At 38.8% G+C, this 20,935-nt stretch overlaps 3 protein-coding genes across 8 annotated transcripts in view; 1 reads left to right on the forward strand and 2 right to left on the reverse strand.

Annotated features, from left to right (window-relative positions):
* Window positions 1–20,935, forward strand: part of LOC121896076 (galactose-specific lectin nattectin-like) — a 42,837-nt gene that overhangs the window by 17,219 nt on the left and 4,683 nt on the right. For 3 of the 6 annotated variants that reach the window (XM_042409723.1, XM_042409717.1, XM_042409720.1), the window contains 5 exons: window positions 5,758–5,854; window positions 5,973–6,026; window positions 6,099–6,200; window positions 7,189–7,279; window positions 19,482–20,093. The gene's annotated coding sequence lies outside the window, so the exon portion shown is untranslated. Of the gene's footprint in view, window positions 1–3,051; window positions 3,162–5,757; window positions 5,855–5,972; window positions 6,027–6,098; window positions 6,201–7,188; window positions 7,280–19,481; window positions 20,094–20,935 lie in introns of all 6 variants that reach the window. The other 3 variants (XM_042409721.1, XM_042409718.1, XM_042409719.1) reach the window with 3 other exon arrangements.
* On the reverse strand, window positions 942–3,246 carry LOC121895743 (perforin-1-like). The gene is made up of 6 exons (XM_042409166.1): window positions 3,215–3,246; window positions 3,027–3,165; window positions 2,854–2,934; window positions 2,275–2,774; window positions 2,095–2,188; window positions 942–1,452 (listed from the first exon to the last, which is right to left on the reverse strand). The coding sequence occupies exons 1-6, from the start codon at window positions 3,244–3,246 to the stop codon at window positions 1,243–1,245; spliced, it is 1,056 nt and encodes a 351-aa protein (XP_042265100.1). The 3' UTR covers window positions 942–1,242.
* LOC121895744 (perforin-1-like) lies at window positions 3,184–7,002 on the reverse strand. The gene is made up of 2 exons (XM_042409167.1): window positions 5,964–7,002; window positions 3,184–3,399 (listed from the first exon to the last, which is right to left on the reverse strand). Exons 1-2 carry the CDS (start codon window positions 6,294–6,296, stop codon window positions 3,250–3,252), a joined length of 483 nt encoding a protein of 160 aa, XP_042265101.1. The 5' UTR covers window positions 6,297–7,002; the 3' UTR covers window positions 3,184–3,249.

The raw sequence follows: 20,935 nt of genomic DNA on the forward strand, positions 1-20,935 counted from the left end.
CAAGAAATTTGCTCTTTACAAAAATAGATACCCCACCCCCTCTCTTGGGGTGAGCAGTTCAGTAAACATTATACCCGCCAATAGAGATGACTTTATCTGTAATAGATTTTGCGAGCTGGGTTTCAGATAAGACAATAATGTCAGCATCACTTGATTAAGCCCAGGTATGTAACAAATCAATTTTTTTTTTACACCGCACTGTAACTTTTATTCTTGTATTTTATACCTGTCTTATTCTATTTTAGCATGTTTTAGTTTTCTATTCTTTTAGATCTTTAATGACTATTTTACTTGTATTAAAATGACCTTTTATAATTTGTTTCGTGTGCTCTTTGTCTCAATGCCTTTAATGTCTTATGTAAAACACTCTGAATTGCCTTTTTGTCAAAATGTGTGCTTAGCTTGCCTTTTTATAACTGGAGGGTAACTAATTTGGTGGCATATAGTTTGAAATAACTATTAATTAACAACTATTTATTGATGATTAACTAATCACATTAACTCATAGTGACTTGTTCATTTATTAATGGTGAGAAACTTCAATTCATGTCACATCCTGCATTGTTTCATGCATTAAGTCATCACGAGTCATGTATTAGTTATGCATTACTCAAGCATGTGTTTTGTACTGTTATTATATTGTCCTCAGTGTTGATCAGTGGAGTTTACATGATTTGACAGCCTTTTTTAGCATGAGAAAGTCACGAAAAAATGTATCTCTAATGGTACGACAATTTTGACATAATTTATTTTTTTTACCTTGATCCCAGAGAAACACTCTCTCATTCTGCCTTGTACAGAGATGTATGGTAAAATGACATGAATTCAGAAAATAATCAACAGCTACTGTATATATGACAAACATACAGTCTGTGACTTAAATGTAGCCCCATGACCAAAATTTAAAACAGGAATAAAAAAGAATACTATCACTCTCAAACTGTCAATCTGTCTTTTTATATGTGGTTTCACACAATTGATTCAGAAACACATTCAATGCTGATTGTCCATTTATAAATCAAACACTTATACCTCATAGTCCCAGAACATTATTGATTCATTAAAATAGGAAACAGAATAGTGTGACAGTCATTTCACTTCATTAACCTGTGTATTAGAATACTCCAGACCTGTCTAATTTATTGCATTTAAAGAAAGTAATGCAAATATCTGATATCACAATTGATTAAAGAAAAGCAAGCAATATATGCATAGAATATGCCGACCAGAATCCATTTCTCACTATGGAGTTGGTTTGTACTGGTTACACCTGTCTCCAGTCAGGTGACGATCGCAGGTCAGAGTGTACTGGATCAAAACGCCACCTCTCTCGGCTGGGCAGGTGAAGCTATGTGTCCCCTGCCTCAGGTACTTCACACATGACCCCAGACGGTCGTCCCTGCCCAGGTCCTCATCCCAGACCTCGATCCTCAGACCTGAGTATGTGTTCACCTTTATAACAAAAGATAATAAAAATTAAACCATAATAAAAACCATAATAATATTAAAAAATATTATATACCCCTTAACTGTTGAGGTTGATCCATCACACAGTTCAGTTCATACTTCATACTTCATATGTATTTTACAAAAGACTTATTACTTATGTACTTTAAGTGCTTTATTTTCAGGAAAAAAACTGATTATAATGTAATTCAACTTTGTGGAGCACAATCTTTATTGTTAGCATTCTTGTAAATCCCCTTTAAAAACCTTTTTTTCACTACTAAATGACAGAACTTTGGAAAAGGTAGCATTAGTCAATTGCTTTAAGAAATAGTTTGAAATTTCAGAAAATACTCTTATCTGCTTTTTTGCAAATAGTTTGACTAAAGATTTATACCATTCTCATGTCTGTACAATAAAAAAATCTGCCTATCCGCACCTCTAAAGTTCACTAGGGACAGAGTCAGGCTAGCTGTGTATTGTACAGACATTAGAGTAGTATTAATCTTCTCATCGAACTCTCAACAAGACAGCAAATAAGTATATATGCCACAATGTCAAAACATTTCCTTCAGACCTCAGTGATATATTTTTTTCTCAGATGTGGACGATTTTTAACTTATCTGTAAAGAGAAAATTAGTATTGACCTTGCCCAGATAGTATCGAGCATTCCAGTGAGGGTAGTCTGAGCGGATCACACGGGTCTTGCGGTAGATTGAACCGTACCACATCTTGGCATACCTGCAAAAAACAAGGAAAAGCAAACAACTGAATCAATATATGTTTATTGTGCCTTCCCTCTGGATCTTGGCTTGTTCTCTACGCACCCTTCAGTCTTGCCCCAAAAATCTCCTTTCAAACGCCAGGCTCGGACGATGGTCACCACCAGCGTTCCCCTCCAGGCCTGTTTAGGACAGCAGTTGTAATCCAGGTTGGGGTAGTGATTGCCACAGTATGGTTGCCTGTCCGAGTTCCTGATGCCGTTTTCTTTTAAGTACTGCTCTGTGGCAGCCTTAAGTCCAGTCCTTTTTGTCCAGTATGGCACTAGCTCATACATTGGTCTTAGGGAATACTGGACAACATCAGGGTGGTCTTTGAGGGTTTTCCGCCAATTTTGGTAGCCCAGGGAGTCTTTACGGATGAGAGAAAACTCACCCCCCCAACCAGTGCCTCCTACCACCTCTGTGTAATGTTTGTTGAGATCAGAGCTGTATGAGCTGGAGACAGCCTGTTTCTGTAGGATCCTGGTGCAGAACCTTAGGTTAGCGGACGATTTGACCTTCATTCCCAGGCCCACGGAGACACCCAGTGATAAGCAGTTGTGCACCTATGTGACAGGAGGGGATGTAAGATGTTATTTTTGGTACAGAGTGAGTTTACTGCCAATAGACGTGTGCTCCACATACCTGGTTTGAGGAGAAGCCATTCAGTCTGGACAAACAGGTACGTGTAGCTGTGACTCGCCTGAATCGCCCCCCAAGATAAACCTGAAATTACATAGAATAGAATGATGTTGAGACAAAAAATATTGTCATTTATTCCAGTGAAATAAGTAAATAAAACTAATGTGTGCATTAACCTGGCGGATATAATGTGTTCCGTAGGTTCCTATGAGCCGTCTGTACTGGGCCCTGGTTGAGTAGCTGTAGGAAGTGGGCAGTCTTGCCAAATCGTTACGGAACTCAGAGCTGAGGGGCGGTCTGTTTGACACACGGTAACTAAACACAAAAAGACAACTAAGTAAATTATCTGTTTATGCAAACTTACCTGACGTTCTGTGGTGATGCAAGGGTCTTCATACATTACCTGTAATGGATACATGTGGACCTGTGTGTGCTGAAGGTGTAGCGGTCCTCTCTGCTCCTGGCTGTAGCAAAGTTATATGCAGTGGAACGTGTTCCCCCCACGTCCAAGCTGAAATCCTTCTTCCATCTTCTAACATCTAGTCCAAACTAGATGGAAAAGGAGATCATGAGCTGCTTGAGGTTCTAATGTAATAACCATGACGTAATTCAGCCAAATCACAAATAAGCTTACTTTTAGTTTTTTGATTGACATGGTCAAAGCATTAAAAGATTTCTTTAATTATCCACCACAAGCATGCCTTTCCAAAAACAATGTCCTGGTAATTAACCAGACTTCACTGTAAACATTTCTTACTGAGTTGTACTGCTGTTGAGTTTTTATCCACACTAATGGTGTAGCTCCAGGAGTGGCAAAGCCAGTCAGTTGCTCAGTCCATCATTTTGGTTCAGACTTCAATATCTTAATAACTATTGGTTGCATGTCCATGAAATTTGGCAAAGACATTCATGGTTTCATCTCATAGGATGACTCATAATGACTTTGATTAATCCCTTCCTTTCCTATAGCGCCACCTTGAGGTTGACATTTCTGGTTTTGAGTTAAATGTTTTGACAACTTTTGGATAGATCACCATGAAATTTGGTAAAGATGTTTATGTTCAGGATGAACTGTAATCACTTTGGTGATCCATAAACCTTTAGTCAAGCAGCATCCAGTCAACATTTGCATTTTTCCAATACTTAAGTTCAGGGCCAAACACCTGCAATACTTATTACATTTCCATCGGCTTCAGATGTACTTTATTCTAATGCTAATTAGCAAATGTTTACATGTCAACACGCTAAACAAATATGGTGATCATGGTAAACATTATACTTGTGTGACATGGACATATTAACATTGTCTTTGTGAGCATGTTAGCATGCTCAAGTTTGCATTTAGCTCCATTTAGCACCATTGTGCCTAATCACAGCCTCACAAAGCCGCTGGCATGACTGTAGACTATTAGTCTTGTTTAGACACAAAAATACAAGAAAACTCCAAGGCACTCTCTTTTAGAACAATTAAAATGCCTTTATTGTCATGGCATGGTCGTATAGACTTTTAAAACAAAGCTCTGATGTGTTTCAGCATTGAGCCTTTGTCAGAGAGTCAAACATGGTGTCATGGAACACCTGGCTGTTTTCTAGTGGTGTTCCACCAATAGGAAACTCCCACTTGAATATGCTGTTGTGGCACAGAGAGGGTGTACACATATAGAAAGAACTCCAGCAGATGGCGCTGTTTTGGTCCACAATATCCATCAAAGCTGAATTAAAGGGCAAAATAGTGAATACAAACAATGATTCTGGTCCACAGTATTCAGGCCCACAATATTTAGATTTTCGCTGCACTGAGCAGCACTAAAGAAATTTCATTCCCCCAAACTGTATGCAGGGTGGCAGCAAAGATTTAAAGTGAAATCAACTGAAATCTCAAATCTGCAAATAAAACTTGATTTCATGGCTGCGTAGCACTATGTTTAAATGAAAGAAAACATACTATTAAGTAAGTGTGAATTGACCTTCTGAATATGAACAGCAAACATTTATGGGACAGATCATTCAAAACTAATAACCCTTCATTAATATACTTGTTTTACATAAAATATGGGAGGTACTATGCAAGTCCTGGACCTGTAAGCTAAGCATTAAGAAGTTAAATTCACTAAAAGTACATAAATACAAGTCTTACTGTAAGTCAGAATAAATATATATATATACATATTATATATAGTTAATAATAGTACAGTGCATTTCTCTCAACAATAGCTGTGAAATGTTTCTTACCTTCCAGTCACTGCTGTCTTGGTTGGTATATGTTTCAAGCAGTGAGCTGTGGACACATAACATACTCACCATGAAAACGGTTTAATTTCCAAAAAACAGTTTTTCCAACAGACAACACAAAAGGAAATTATTAAATAATTCACATCAATCAATTTTATCAATGGAGCCAATTAAAGGTATGAAAGAGACTGACTGTGTGAGTGTGTAACAAGGTACTTCTCCCAATTATAAATGCTAATGAGAGGGGAATGACACCCAGTTTTAAGATTTCATATTTGTCAGTACCTTTCAGTCAGTGTCTGTGAGCTTTCACCACTCTTTCCTAGAGCTGACAAAGAAAACTTTTGATGTTGTGGTGTAAAATCAGAGCCTGGAATATAAACAATGACTGGGGAGCTGATTTTATGGGGCCAAAGGATTATGAGTTGAATTGTCACAACAACATAAAGATAATTTGTCCCAGCCCTACTCAGATTATAGAAAAGAATTTGGATGCCAGACATTAAAATTAACTCTCGAATCAGATGTAAACATTTTTGACCAACCACTGTTTCAAACCTCAGTTATCTTGCTTTTTAGGTATTCTAAAAACTGGTGGATGTTAGGAAGTATTGACTGGTCAGTCTTGAGGTACTGGACTACAACACTATCAGTGATTATGATTCTATATCACAGAATACCTGACGGAGGTGTGTTCACTGCTGTACAGATGAACACTGCAGCGGCTGAATGAGCGCCAGTCCACTGCAGAGAGAGGCAGCTGAAAATGAAGGTGAAAAATCCTTACTCAACATGCTAACAATATTTGTATGCCAAAGTGTTTAAGTTGCTGCAGATAGTGTAAGTCTGTGTTTGTGTTGTGCCTTTCTGATTTAAATTACTTTCTGCAGCTGGTTGCCTTGAAGAGGGTTGGGAACAAGATTACAGGTGCCCTTTGGAGTGAGGTAGGTCCTCACGTCAATCATGTAGGCTCCTTTTCGGCGCAAGCTGACCACATCAAAACCCTCTCCCACCAGGTTGTGGCCTGGTACAAAGGGAGCAGATACACACTGAATGCCCTTCCTAGTCTGAAAGGAGAGGACAGAGGAGTGGTACGAGAGAAAGAGGAGGAGACTCAGGTAGAGAGGGGGAAGGGTTGAAAAGGAGAACATGGCTGGAGTCAAAGAGACATGAAATAGTTCAGATAAAGACAAGGAAAAGGATATTAGTATCATTTCAGCTGTAATGTAACTATCAATGAGGTTAACAAAAACTGCAAACAGGCTTTATGACTGTTTCCATTTGAACTTTCATCACCCTGTATGGGGATGAAACTGCCAGTTCCTAGTTTAATAGTATTGAATCTGATATGTATTTAATTTGCTAGGATGGCTAGGTTTCTCAGTAACACCAAAAATACAGATGATAAGCAGAAGAGATTGACAGCTAAAAAGTGTCATAATATCAACACTTTACTATAATTACACATTTTTACTTTAACTGTTATGCTATAGAAGTCTGTAATTTGTCTATTGCTCTATTCATCTGCATAAGTTTTCTCCATAGATTTTAAAGAACTGTCGCAGCACATATTCAGTAGCCCCAGCATTTCAGTTTATGATATGTAAGCAGTTATGGTGAGATACAACAAGCATTTTGCGGTATGATATTTAGGCTGAAATTGAGGGTTAAGTCACTTGCAGTTAAGTCAATACAAGACGTGCACATTAAGCAGTGCTAAGGAATGATGGTGATTTTTGGCCACAGTTTTTTTCAGCCACAGCTATTGATGATCAGTTGTGTAGTACATGTACCTCAAAATAAAATAATCTGTAATAAAATTGTAATACAATGAAGGTATGAATTTAAAAAGGTAAATAATTGAATTACACTGTGAGGCAGCAGAGATATCTCAAAACCTTGACAAAAACCTCCTTTTGTTTTGTTTCTCGTATATATATATATATATATATATATATATATATATATACACACACACACACACACACACACATATATATATATATATATATATATATATATATATATAAAGATTTTTTTAATGCAATTTAGGTGAAAAGACCTTTAAATGTACATTAGTCATTTAAAACAAAATTACCTGTTCAGGCCTCAGTACCTCTGTGATGTGAATCCTTCAAGTTGGATGGAGATGAGGAGTGAGTCAGCTGGGAATGCAGTGACACTGTCAAGTCTGCAGGTAACAGCACTCTTATATAGGTTCAGATACTGCGCATACCATGAGTACAAAAAACCAAGGATGTTGAGCCTTGTGTGTGGCTACGGTAGCAGCCAGAGGGCCAGCCCAGATGGAACAAACCAGAGGCACAACTAACTGGTTAGACATAAAAAAATAAATGAATAAAAAGTCATTTTAATGGTTAATTTACTATCCAATCAACAGAAAATTAATCAGCAACTATTTTGATAACTGGTTAATCAATATTAGTTATTTAAAAAAGAAGAACCTAAAATTATCTTGTTCTAGATTCTTAAATGTGAAGCATTTCGGTTTCTTAAGTTCTCTGTGATAGTAAACTGAATATCTTTGAGCTGTGGACTTTTGGTTGGGACAAAAAAACAAACAAAAGAATCTTAAGCTTTGTGAATTGTGATCGACATTTCTCACCATTTTCTAGACCAAATACATAGAGAAATGCTGAGAAAAATTGCAGTTTGAACTCTTTCAGGAAATCTCAGGTGAGCCAAATTAGAGACACCAGAGAAGGAAGCAAAATGCAAAGAGTTGATAGACAAGATGGTTCTGTTGCATAAAAGGAAATGTTTTAATCCAATTAATTCATCTTTGTCACTTCTTTGGCAAAAGTCACATCTGTGGAATCAAGGATATGCAAGATTCAATTAAAACAAGAACACAGCCATCCCTTTCATATGAATGGGCACAGTGTGTTTACACAGAGGGGGAAAGGGGGGACACATACGGCTCAACAAAAAACTGTGGTTGTCCGACAAAAAGTTGAACTGGGCTCAACTTTTGCCACAATGCAATCTGACGTCATGCTGCATTGGCCAATCATATACATGCAAGCGCACATTTCTCATCATTTTCTAGACCAAATACATAGAGAAATGCTGAGAAAAATTGCAGTTTGAACTCTTTAAGGAAATCTTAGGTGAGCCAAATTAGAGACACCAGAGAAGGAAGCAAATGCAAAGAGATGATAGACAAGATGGTGCTGTTGCATAAAAGGAAATGTTTTAATCTATTGTCTTTGTCACTTCTTTGGCAAAAGTCACATCTGTGGAATCAAGGATATGCAAGATTCAATTAAAGCAAGAATACAATGCAATCCAACATCATGCTGTGTTGGCCAATCACATACATGCAAACGTACATTCTTGGTGGATTATTTTAGACTTGCCAAGTTCATACCTAACTTGTCTTCCCATTAAGGAAGCTGCTTGAGGGAGACATTGGGTGACTCTAGAAAAAAGCAGAAAAGAGGAGTTTTTTACACCTTATACAGCTTGTCACCAACGCTCCAACACAGAAACTCCAGTACATTCAGAACAGTGCTGCCAGGATCCTGATGAGAGTGAAAAAATATTAACACATAACACCAGTTCTTTTTTCATTGCACTGGCTCCCCGTCTCCTTCATGGTTGACTACAAAGTCCTGCTACTCACATACAAATCCATCCGCCTTCCTACCTACAGGAACTGATCACACCATAAACCTTCACCTGCACCCTCATTAGATCTGCCAACAGCTTGCTCCTCCGGGCCCCCAGTACTATGCTCTGGACTATGGGGTCCCCAGTACTAAGCTCTACTCCATGGGGGATGGAACCTTCTGCTCTGCTGCACCACACTTGTGGGACAGCCTTCCTAACCATCTCAGGGCAGCACAGACCCAAGTCTCTTAAAAAAGGCCTTAAATCCTTTCTTTTCAGAAAGGCCTTTTCATCTTAAAGCTTGTTATTTCCCATATGTTATTTGTTACATGTTTTTAACACTGTATCACTTATCATCATCATTATTATTATTATTATTATTATTATTATTATTATTTTATGATGCTAGCTCAGAAGGCATTGGGGCACTCATACTGCCTGTAGCATATGGGTCAAGGTCACTCACTGACTGTAGACAAAGAGCTACTCGCTGTCATCTCAAGATGTGAGAATGGAAAAGAAATTCATGTTGAGTGACCACAAGCCACTTGAGAGCATCTTTAAAAAGCAACTACACCAAGCTCCTGCGAGGCTGCAGAGGATACTGCTTAGGCTGCAAAGATACAATCTTAAAACACAGGTTCACAATTTCTCAAGTCTTTCTTAAACAATAGTCAGGAGACCAAATGAACATTGAAACAGGTTTTTCTTGCCATAATCATTCTTCCTGTTCATACCGGCCATTAGAAGATGTAAGCAAGGGGAAAAAGGTATTTAAAAGTTTATCTGGAGTTCATATGAAGCTTCAGCCGTTCAAATGAGTCAAATCAAGTAGATATCTTTTAATGTTGTCTTTTTAGTGCCAAAGTCCCTCTTTCTGTTACTATACTTCCACAGTAGCTCAACAGGGAAACACTGTCTGAGGAAACACAAAGAGGGAATTTGATGCTAAAAAGACTGTAAACGTGTCAGATATCCACTTGATATGACTAACTCAGACTGCTGAAGCTGAATATAAGCTTCACAGAAACTTTTAAATGACTGTGTGGACACACTGTGGATTTTGTCTCCCATCACTTACATTGAAAGCACATTTAAAGGGGATCTTTTAATAGCCCAGGTCCATGAGTCACAAGTCATCAAGAGCCAGAAACATTCTTTATTGTCCACATATGTCCTTACATATTGAGAATCTGAGGTATCGCAGTGGGCTATTTGTAACGAGATTGGGTACAGCAATCTGACGCCCAATACCAGAAAGACTGTGGGAGAAAATAGAGACGGATCTCTTTAAGTGTTTTTCTGTTGTGTTTGGGCTGGTCAAGCCGAGCCATGCTGGGAGCACTTGAGTCAGGCTGGCATGTCCATTGCACGCCAAGGTAAAAGAAGTTGTTTGCTTGCTAGAGGTGTGCTGTTTTCAGAAAATGTAGTAAGAGCCTGTTGTCTACAGCTCTTCATCTAACATCTCAATATGGCCATTTCTTGTACTACTCCTCCCTGCATTATTTCTAACTGATTCACTGAAAAAGTAGCTCCAAATATCTCCAGATCTTGTTGTGTAGACCTGTTTTTATTGTAGAATAGCACTGCTAATGAGGCTCTGCTAACACATTTCATATTCTATAAGTTCTTCAAAATAGAATAAATATCTCCTGTTATTTCGTCATTTTAAAGCTTTTAAAATGAAGCAGCAAAAGAAGGAAATGTTATGGGTTAGAGGATCTGAGTTCCTGCGTTTTTTCAGTTCATATCTGATCATCAGATACATCAAAGGAGGAAGCAAACAAAAAAGAAAGAAGAGAAAAACAAATATGTAGTTCATGAAAAAACTGTGGAGCCAGAAGCAGAATGTTATTCTTACATACAAGGAAATGTTCTTTAAAATTCACTGTCATGCCATGAGCCTGTCCTCAGCACAATAGGTTGTAATGTCAGTCAAAAACAACCCGTAGTTACCTTTGAGTGGCAGACGCCATCTAGTGGCCATAGTAATTATGACCTGGAGAAGTGGTGCAGTTCAGATGACGTCTATATAAGGTGACAAATTTCCATATTCAGAGGTTTGATGGCTGGTTAGATCCTAACTTGCAAAAAGTGGACTTAAGGGTTTAGACTTGATTTTCTTAAATTCAAATTCCTTAATAGTGACACAATATGCTGTTATGTGTGTGTTTAGGACAGCATTGCATCTGACACTTAGATTTCCTTAAAGTCACTTGAATCATTCTCTTTAGGTGTGTTCCAACAGAAGAATGTGTTTGAGGCCATATTTCCCCATTAAATAAAGTCCAGTTCTACTGTACCATAACAATATACAGCACATAATTGTCAAAATAACTGAGGTACATCGTCCCAGAATATTCATGGGAAACTAGAAAGTACTTCTGCAATGCTTCACAATTGTCTAAATTTGTTTGAAAAAACTCTGGATTAGGATATCCGACTAACAAACAGGACTGAATGCATGACCTTTTTCTAAATTTAACTGCATTATGTGTCCCATTTGGTAGATACCTGACCATATTCTTCCATTGCTCTGTGGTCTGAGCCTGTGAGGTTTCACCAGCTGAGTGCGGACATAATTCTGGAAATTAGAATTATTATTAGTATCAAACAACATCTATGCTGTTCTCATACATGTTAATAATAAATAAATCTAATAAGCCTAACACAATATGAAATAAATTATTTTTTATTGTAAATATTTCTTTCTATTGTAATGTTTTTTATAATATTTTTGTGTCATTTCTCATTAATCCACAGTAGCCTCACGTGTGTCTGATGGAATAAATAGTTTCCACTGTAATCGTTACAGATGTGTACACAGGCTGCATTTTACTCACACCTTATATGTGACTGTTACCTGAAGTGTAATTTTAATTGTACTGTTCCTTCAGGTACTTTCGTCAGATGTACACGTACATGTCTGCTGGGCTCTTAGAGCTGCAAAAATCTGAGTGATCCACACTCTAGGGCACAATGTGCTGCTGTCACTACACAGGCCGTATAGACATTGTTTAATTTAGATATTACATCAATGTTGTCACTATAAAACATTTCTTTATAAAGTCCCATGAGTTTTCTTTATCAACAAAAGCATTATATGAGATGAAAATTGATAATTCAAACACTATTTCATGCATCAGAATTCACTGACAACTGATTTGAGTTAGGGGATCCTGGCTTAACTCTCTCTCTTAGTTTTGAATATTTATTTGGCTTTTATCACAGGTATTAAAAATAAAAGTTGAATACAAAGAGAAAGAATATGAAGGATTTTGGGAACCATGTGATGTGTAACAACTAGAGATGTGGCAGTGTCAAATTTTCAAGCTACAATTATCATAGGTAGAAATATCACAGTCTACTGTTAGTGCTAATATACAGTGATAAAATACTGTTTAAACACTTAACAAAAGCAGATTGTTTCAAGTTTAAGACAGTTGACTGGAAATGACTAAATGCAGCTCAGCGTCTCGTAAATTCTGCACACATTCATATTTTGAAAAATCATGAATTTTCCCTGATGAAATTGATCAGTTTAGTTCTGGAGCGCAAGAAAGTTGTATTAAATGGTATCTGCAGACTGTTAACTGTTAAAGTCATCTTTAAAAGGCAGAGAAATTTAACATAATAACAGTTGTACTGGGCTTTTACAGACCACTAACGCTGACCGCCCCTCTACACACCTTCTCCACATCACAACAAACACCAGCAGAGCTGAAGCTGAGCAGCGAGGAAGAATGTGATGTGTTTGATCAGGTCACACGGAGTTTGGACTCTCTCTCACTGAACATTACAACTTATCACCTATAAGCTAACCACACTTAAGTAGGTTGACAGCTTATGTTAATATGGAAAGTCCTCGCCAGAGTAGCTAGAGCTCGACAGACAGGTTCTCTGTGTGGTTATTCTGTCTGTTTGATCAGGAGAAAACTTCTTCCTTATGGCTACACATTATAAACATGCTAATGAAGGCAAGAGAGCTGCTCAGTGTTCAGTGTCCTCTGAAAATGATGATAATCACAGTAATGACAATAATAGAAATGGTAGTTGTTGTGGATTTTCGGAGCTGATGCACTGGCAGTTGTCAGTTTGAAGAAGAGAAGACCAAACCAAACTTCGTATGATGATTCTGGGAAAACTTTAATGAAGAACCTTGCAAGGGAGAGCGACTCAAGGGACACCTCCTGTTCGTACGGTGTCCCCAAACTCGTCTGACCCACACAGTCCAAAACCAGCCTTTAAGCCAATCATAGAAACTAGTTCGTCAGTTCCGAATCATAAACCTATGACCTAAATCTGTATCTTTGGTTTGTCTTGTTGCGTCTGATGATGACCTGCATTCTGGCCTTGGTTCGCCTGTGAGGCTCCTGGTTTATTAAACAACATGTGTTATCTTCTGTTTGAGAGAACAGAGGAGTACAGCTTGACATTCTGTTGTCCTGGTCAGTTATGGAATATCCATAACAATCCCCTCTTATTGATCAAAAGATCAATACAAATTACCAATTTATGACTGGACTGGTGGACTGTAAGGGCACAAACAGAGTAGAAACAACATCCGCACAACAGATAACAATTCTCACACAAAAGTAATACAAGAATCAACAATTGCATTGAACAAAATCAAAAGTAAAATCATCAAAACACATAATCATTTAAACACATAATGCAATAACAATAAAAGCAAACAATCAGTAAATTAGATAAAAAAAACCCTCTTATGTACCCCTTTAAAACAACTGTCATGTGACCCATGAGTTCTGTCTTCCAACCACCAGGGGCAGTAGTGAGGCAAATCCTCAAAGAAGATCTCCTAGAACACCAAAGCGTTAAAGGAGGTCATTGACAGAGGTCACCAGTCACATGCGCAAACAACCTAAGACAAGACACTTCCTGCCTCTTACTAGATGAAATCCTAGCAACTTAAAGGGGAGTCATACAAACATTTGATTACATCATAACAATAAAACAAATCAATCACAAAGTGAAGTCTTCAACCCATGCACTTTGCGTACAGTAGAGGGCCATCACCATGGAGAGGTTACTAGCACATACGATGCATGGTGATGTGGAATCCATCCTCCTGGAGTGATCCTAGTGTTGTAGAGTCCCAATGGGCTCATTGATTTGTCCGTATGTCCAAGATCTGGCTCTTGGTCTGCATTTTCTGGATCATTCTGCAAAGGGCGCCCCTGTCCATGGGGCACTGGGTTCATGGCACCGACTGTGTCATGAGAAGGAAAGCCTTTCCGCTCTCCTTCGCCTGGAATCAGAGAGACTCCTGTCTCTCTCTCATTTGGACCGACTTGACCTGTCCCCTGCCCGAACCTACTAAACAGGAGAGAAAAAAGGAGTAACCATCCGGTTACCTGCCAGGGCTCTGCTCTCCTCCGCCAGTGGTTGGGGGGGCCAGTCTGCACCTTGTGGCGTGGATCCATTCTGCTCTGCCTTCGACCTTCAGGGCCGTCCTAGTAGTCAGCAGCACCTGGTATGGACCTTTCCACCTAGGAGACAAAGACACTTTTTCCAGAGATTTGATTAATACCAGGTCACCTTCTCGAAAGGAATGAATTGGTTCTTCCGATGGTTTGGGGAGTCTGTCAGCCACCTGTAAATGATACTTTCTCAAAATCTCTGTTAGTCTTTTCACATACTCAGTCATGAACTCATCCGTCCAAAGCAGAGTAGCTTTGTGTGGTGTCAGTGGGGGACTTGTCCCTGTGGACATTGGTCTTCCCATCAGCACCTCGTGAGGACTCAGTCCTGTAGTTGCACTTGGTGCACTCCGAATGGAGTACAGCACAATCCGCAGTGCATCAGGCCATTTCAGGCCTGTGGCTAGGACTGTTTTGGTCAATCTGTCTTTGATAGTTGCATTCATTCTCTCAACTTGACCTGAACTCTGTGGATGATAAGGAACATGTAACATGTTTGCAACTCTGCTTCCAACATAGGCAAGTGACATGCTGTCACACATTTAACACAGTTCTCCACTGCTGCTCTGAACTCATCAGAAAAACGATCAACTCTTTTTTCATCCAGACTCACTCCACACCTCTGACGAGCAACAGTTAACCACACATTTACACAATCTTTCATATACGCACTATCCCAAGATGGATTTCCAAAATCTGGGTTAACATTGTACTCAGCAATCTGAAGCTTATCTCTATCAAACGCTCCTTCGTATGGCCATTCGCCATCTGTCCACTGATTCATAAGGGAAGAAAATGGAAACACAAAAGTCCATCCTTTCAATCTACCAACAACTCCCGCCGGAGATTGTGGAGAAAACATCGCTCTATATTGTGCATCTGTGAGTGTGTGGGGGTTTGCTTCGGGAAGCTTATCAATGGCAGATTGACCTTTTACTTCTGAATTGGTGCGTTTGTTTCCTACTGAAACAGATTTGTTCTTTCTCTTGTGTTTTGGTGAATGAATTAATTTTGTAGTAGATTGTGTTCTACTCACTGCTTTAGACGTGTTGTTGCCCATTTTAACACATTTACATTAAAAACATCACACAAACAAACACATCAAACACAAAACAGACACATCAAAACTTTCCCAGCATCACCGAAGTTCTTTTTTTTTTTACACCTCTCTTCCTGGTGCAATAGCAGTGATCTGAAGCCAAACCGACGAAGCAACTCTTCGTCTTGTGTACACTGTTTATTGTTTGAAAAAATTTTTACCGGCGCCCGACTCTAGGACTTAGAATCCCAAGTCTGAAAACATTTCTCACAGGACACAGAGTGGATGATCCCCGATCTTGGCTTAAACGAAATAGGCCAAATCCTACCCCGAAAACGTCTTTTCTATAGTTTAAACCTCAGGTGGGTCCCCCTGTGCCGGACGTAGCCCGAAGCTAGCCCAGAAATCCCAGCCACTTTTGTGGCACTGCAGGAGTTAAGACTCACTCAACTCTGCCTTTTTTTACCTCTTCACAACCACATGCTTTGCACCTGCTTATCACTGCACAGTTTCAACACATTTTCATGTGTTTAGATTCTTTAACCATCAGCTTTTTGCTTTTTTTTTTTTTTTTTGTTCACTTTGTGACCACCTTTAAAGTGAAAGTGATGCACAGTTTCTTTGTGATTTCGTCAAACGCAGACATGGTAAGGCACAATAATAAAATAAAATTATGCACTTACCACGTCTTTGTTGTGTTGAAATCCTGTTCGTGACGCCAAATTGTTGTGGATTTTCGGAGCTGATGCACTGGCAGTTGTCAGTTTGAAGAAGAGAAGACCAAACCAAACTTCGTATGATGATTCTGGGAAAACTTTAATGAAGAACCTTGCAAGGGAGAGCGACTCAAGGGACACCTCCTGTTCGTACGGTGTCCCCAAACTCGTCTGACCCACACAGTCCAAAACCAGCCTTTAAGCCAATCATAGAAACTAGTTCGTCAGTTCCGAATCATAAACCTATGACCTAAATCTGTATCTTTGGTTTGTCTTGTTGCGTCTGATGATGACCTGCATTCTGGCCTTGGTTCGCCTGTGAGGCTCCTGGTTTATTAAACAACATGTGTTATCTTCTGTTTGAGAGAACAGAGGAGTACAGCTTGACATTCTGTTGTCCTGGTCAGTTATGGAATATCCATAACAGTAGTCAGTATGTAGTAAAACACACCTCCTCACATCAGCTACTGTATTCATACACTTTCAAACATCACATGCATTTATTATTGCTGCTTACTTAAAAAAGTTTCAGTTTATTACTGCTAAGTTTGGCGTGTGTCTCCCTCCTTTGTTGTGGCCCGCAAGCCGTGACAACAAAAACATACAAAACCAAACCCTTGTCAAACACCAACATCACTACCTCCACAACTCTATCATATCTCTCATATCACCTTACCTGCAAACACCCAAAGCCAAACCTCGGTATATAAATTTAAAGTTTACAGCAACAACAAGGTTCATACTTATAGCAGCTACTTATTTAGAAGTACATCAAAGGGAAGTTTGGGGCAGTCTCTTTTATATGCTGGAGTTGTATTAGAAAACCTTCAAGGAAAGGATTCAACAAAAATGTTGACTTTCTAAAATTTAATATGTACATCTAAGGTGATGGAGGGAAAACAAGACAACTTTCCTGCTATCTTGCTTTTATGACTGGGATTGGCAAGTGTTTTAGTGTAATGAACACTGACGCAATGACAAAAAACCCTTTTGATTTGAAATATCTAGAAAGAAATGTGACAATTAACTCTGATGAAAAGCAGTAACTAAACTAAACTAAATAGTGGAAGTTTTTGGCCCTTTGACCTCTTAATAAAAATGTGTTTCGACACTGTCCAACAAAATCTCAGGTGAAGCAAATAACTGTATAATGTAGCTCATGAAAAAAAAGATGTTAGCGTAGAGTTAAGGCAGTGCTCTTACATACAAGGAAATGTTTAAATCCAGTGTTCAAGTTACTTTCTTGACTACATCAGTGGAATCAAGGATATGCAGTCATAACAAGTATAGTTTAAGGGCAAACATAAACCAGAAAACCAAGTATAGCGTGGGAATTTAATTATACAGACTGGATGTTTGGATTAGTTTAAGAAGAATATTCCCAAATTCTCTGGTTCCAGCTTCTTTAATGTGAATATTTTCTGGTTTCTTTAGTCCGCCATGACAGTAAACTGAATATTTTTGGGACTGTTGGTCAGGATAAAACAAGACATTTGAGGTTGGGCTTTGGGAAACAGTGATCAACATGATTCACCATTTTCTGACAATTTATGTACCACACAATATATTCCCATTTGTTTGGGAATACGCACCATGTACGTACAAATAACACTTATTAGCTATTAAAGTTACTACAACTACATTTTGAAACAGGGCCCCTTTATTAGAGGTGTAGTAGTGCATTTAGCATTGCACTCCTATAAGACTGAGTACCCACACACTGAATCAGAACTACCTGTACTTTATTTATGATGTTTCGACCAACTACAGGTCTTCCTCAGGCAAATACCCACGAGAAGGAAAAGAGGCATATATACTGTATACAGTCAAATGACCGTTACGTCACAATCATGACTTAAGACACCTTTATCATAAGAAACATGAAAACATTAGTATGAAAGGTAATACAAACATGATAGAAGGTGCATGTATATAGAGCGCTGTCTAACACGTCAGTCCAAGGTCTCCCATAGGTGTTCAACTGGGTTGAGATCTGGTGACTGCGAAGGCCTTAGCATATGATTCACATCATTTTCATACTCATCGAACCATTCAGTGAGCCCTCGTGCCCTGCAAATTGGGGCATTGTCATCCTGGAGGTGGAAGAGATCACTCCCATCAGGATAGAAATGTTTCATCATTGGATAAAGGTGATCACTCAAAACAACTTTGTATTGATTTGCAATGACCTTTCCCTCTAAAGCAGTGGTTCTCAACCTTTGTTGGGCTAGCGCCCCCCTATGCATTATCCCGGTCCCTTACGCCCCCCCATCAATTAAAATGTAGGCTAATGTCTCCCCTGAATATTAATGTTGATTATTATTCTGTGTTATATCATTAAAAAATCATGTCATTGGATGCCAAATAAGAGATTTGTTTAACTGGACAGTTTGAATATCAATATTATTAGTTTCCCAGGGAGCAAAAAAAACCATGTGATTAGAAATTATATTTATGAGTGTTAAACAAATGCAATAGTTAGATATTTGACATTCAAACTTTAGTTAAGTTATTGATCACAAACAGCAGCCAATCAGAAAGCAGTAATTTGGTGCCGGTGCAAGAAGCATTCTTATTAATTGTTCCAACGGAAAACAAGAGCAGGCTTCGAAGGAACAAGTCTGAGGCTTCTGGAAAAAAGCAGAATGATATGTGTCCATAGCTAAGGTGTTCAATAGGATACTGGTAGCATTTCTTTTCTTGTTCTGTGACAGTTTGCTGATATGATATGATTGTTGTTGTTGCTGTTGTTGTTTTGTGATTCTATCCAGTTGATTAAATAATCAGACCTTCAGGTTGGGTGGATTGGAGGTCCTCTCCCAAATTATTTGACTAAAAACTATTAATTTTCACAAAATTTGGACTATTATCATTACAATATTCATTAAAAAATGCACTGTGTGCTATAAAAAAAAAATCACAAAACATTCGTAAAACAGGCTTATAGTGAATGGATTTGAACAGCGATTTTCTCATCCTCTCATAGTCAGACTAGCCACTAGCCAGCTGTAGGGACGGTATGGTTAAAATTTTATCTTTATCTTATCCTCAGGACTACACTTATCAGTCCGGTTCATTATCAATACTTTTATTGGTTCTTTTTAGTTACCAAAAGAATTGTTGTTTTTTTAAATGATCTTTTTTAAAAAAATAATAAATTCAGAACAGGAGTAGAATAGATTTATATTTTAAATATGTCAAAATATTGTTTCTACAGCAGCAAAAAACTGGAAAGAAATCAAAAATGTCAATCAAAAAGAAAAATAAATAATATTTCTGACATTAAAATACTGAGTGAAGTTCAGAAAGAATGAAGAACATCAGTCAGCATCTTCATCCTGTCCTCCTCCTCATCCGTCTGCTACTGGTTGAGAGGAGGGCTGGTTTGAGCCATTAGCTAGGTTTACAAGAATTTGCCAAATTTTAATATACATTACAAACTAAGATAAACACAAACTCCAACAAATAGAGCAGAGGAAAGGACAGAGAAGCTAGCGCAACCATAAATGACATCTGTCTACACAGAAGGCAGAGCACGTTTAGCAAAGCAATGACATTTTTCTCCAAAAGGGAGGACAGTTCTACCTATCCCAGAATACCTCTGCATGTCAAGGGTTGGTCACAGTGGTGAAAGTGGCCGACCTCGGAGTCCTGTGAGAAAAGTGATAACCATGGGTCATGGAGAACACAACACGTGTACAACATGAGGTATGGCTGTTCTTGCCCATCTGAAGCCCCTGCTGCGTCTAGAGAGGCTACGTGAGACTGCTCGTGCACAGCGGTGACTTTCCCATGCCTGCTGCAACAACCTTGCTGCATCTGGTCCAAACATAGCTAAAGGTTCCACCGGCAATTTCAGTAAACAGGCCCAATCTCCCTGCTGGTGCTGGGACCGGGACAGCCACAGGTGGCGTCTAACAACCCAAAAGGATGCTACGGTTCTGCCACTGAGCATGTTAGCTCACGAAAGCGCAAGCAATATGCTGGTATAAGGAAACCCAGCCATCGTAACCGGGAGACTGAGCCCAGCAGGGATCCCATCGAGTGCATGAGCCCACGAACCACAAGCATTACGCTGGAAAGGGAACTGTTGCTCTGGAGAAGAAAAGAAAAATACAGCAAGGGAAACAGCAATCCAGGGAGGCTGCCCATAGACAGACGCCCAAACTACAACTTCTGTAGGTAAGTGGATTCAACGCTGTAACATGCACACTCTCTTTCTCTTCCTTTCCACACACACACACACACACAGTGCACCTTGATTCAGGTGGAGATCAAACAATCAGTGATTACACGTCAGCACAGATGCTTTATAGGTAAACTGTAGGGTGTAACCGGTTAGGCCAGTGTGGGTTAAAGAAATATCCACATACCTTGATAGCAGGGGGATCATTCCCCGTACATATGGAATATGTAACAGAGTGGGGAGATAGTCTCAATACGATAGAGAACTCACATTAAAATGTCACCTCAAATGTGTCTGATAGAACTCACACCAATAAGCAATTATGATATGTTCATTGCTGAGAGACACACATTCTTCCTCTTTGTTAATATATTAATAATGATACAGGTTAAAATTAAAAATAGGGCTCCTTTGTTAATCACAATTAACAGAAATCCACTTTTTTAAATATCTAGATGGTGAATCAAAAAAAACAAATGAATTTTAAAACGGAACCAGATTTTGTCGGCCCAGTAAAAGGTTTCTGTGAAGGCTGGTCTTGTGTATCTCTGCTAAGGCTTCCTCCTTGGTCCTCTGAACAGAAATAAGGAAGGTGGAACGACTCTCAAGATGGTGGACGGGGTCAAGTGAGGAACGATCAAATAAGGGAACTGACACGTAGCCCTAAACACAACATAACAGCAACATATCAAAATATTGACAATCTGCTGCTGCCAGAAGAGCCACTGACTGAGATTACCCTTTTTTTTTTTTTCAAAATTTTTAATAAAAAAAAACAGAGAAAAACAAAAAAGAATAACAATAAAATGAAATAAACAATAAACCTATACAACAAATT

The sequence above is a fragment of the Thunnus maccoyii genome, chromosome 4 (genome assembly GCF_910596095.1).
Source record: "Thunnus maccoyii chromosome 4, fThuMac1.1, whole genome shotgun sequence".
Taxonomy (NCBI): domain Eukaryota; kingdom Metazoa; phylum Chordata; class Actinopteri; order Scombriformes; family Scombridae; genus Thunnus; species Thunnus maccoyii.

Coding starts and splice junctions, on each gene's coding strand:
- LOC121895744 (XM_042409167.1), bottom strand. CDS start 6,296: ATGATACTAATATCCTTTTCCTTGTCTTTATCTGAACTATTTCATGTC. Junction 3,400..5,963: donor AAGGCAACCAGCTGCAGAAA/GTAATTTAAATC, acceptor TTTTCCATCTAG/TTTGGACTAGATGTTAGAAG.
- LOC121895743 (XM_042409166.1), bottom strand. CDS start 3,246: ATGAAGACCCTTGCATCACCACAGAACGTCAG. Junction 2,775..2,853: donor ATGGCTTCTCCTCAAACCAG/GTATGTGGAGCA, acceptor CCTGTCACATAG/GTGCACAACTGCTTATCACT. Junction 2,189..2,274: donor TTTTGGGGCAAGACTGAAGG/GTGCGTAGAGAA, acceptor TGTTTTTTGCAG/GTATGCCAAGATGTGGTACG.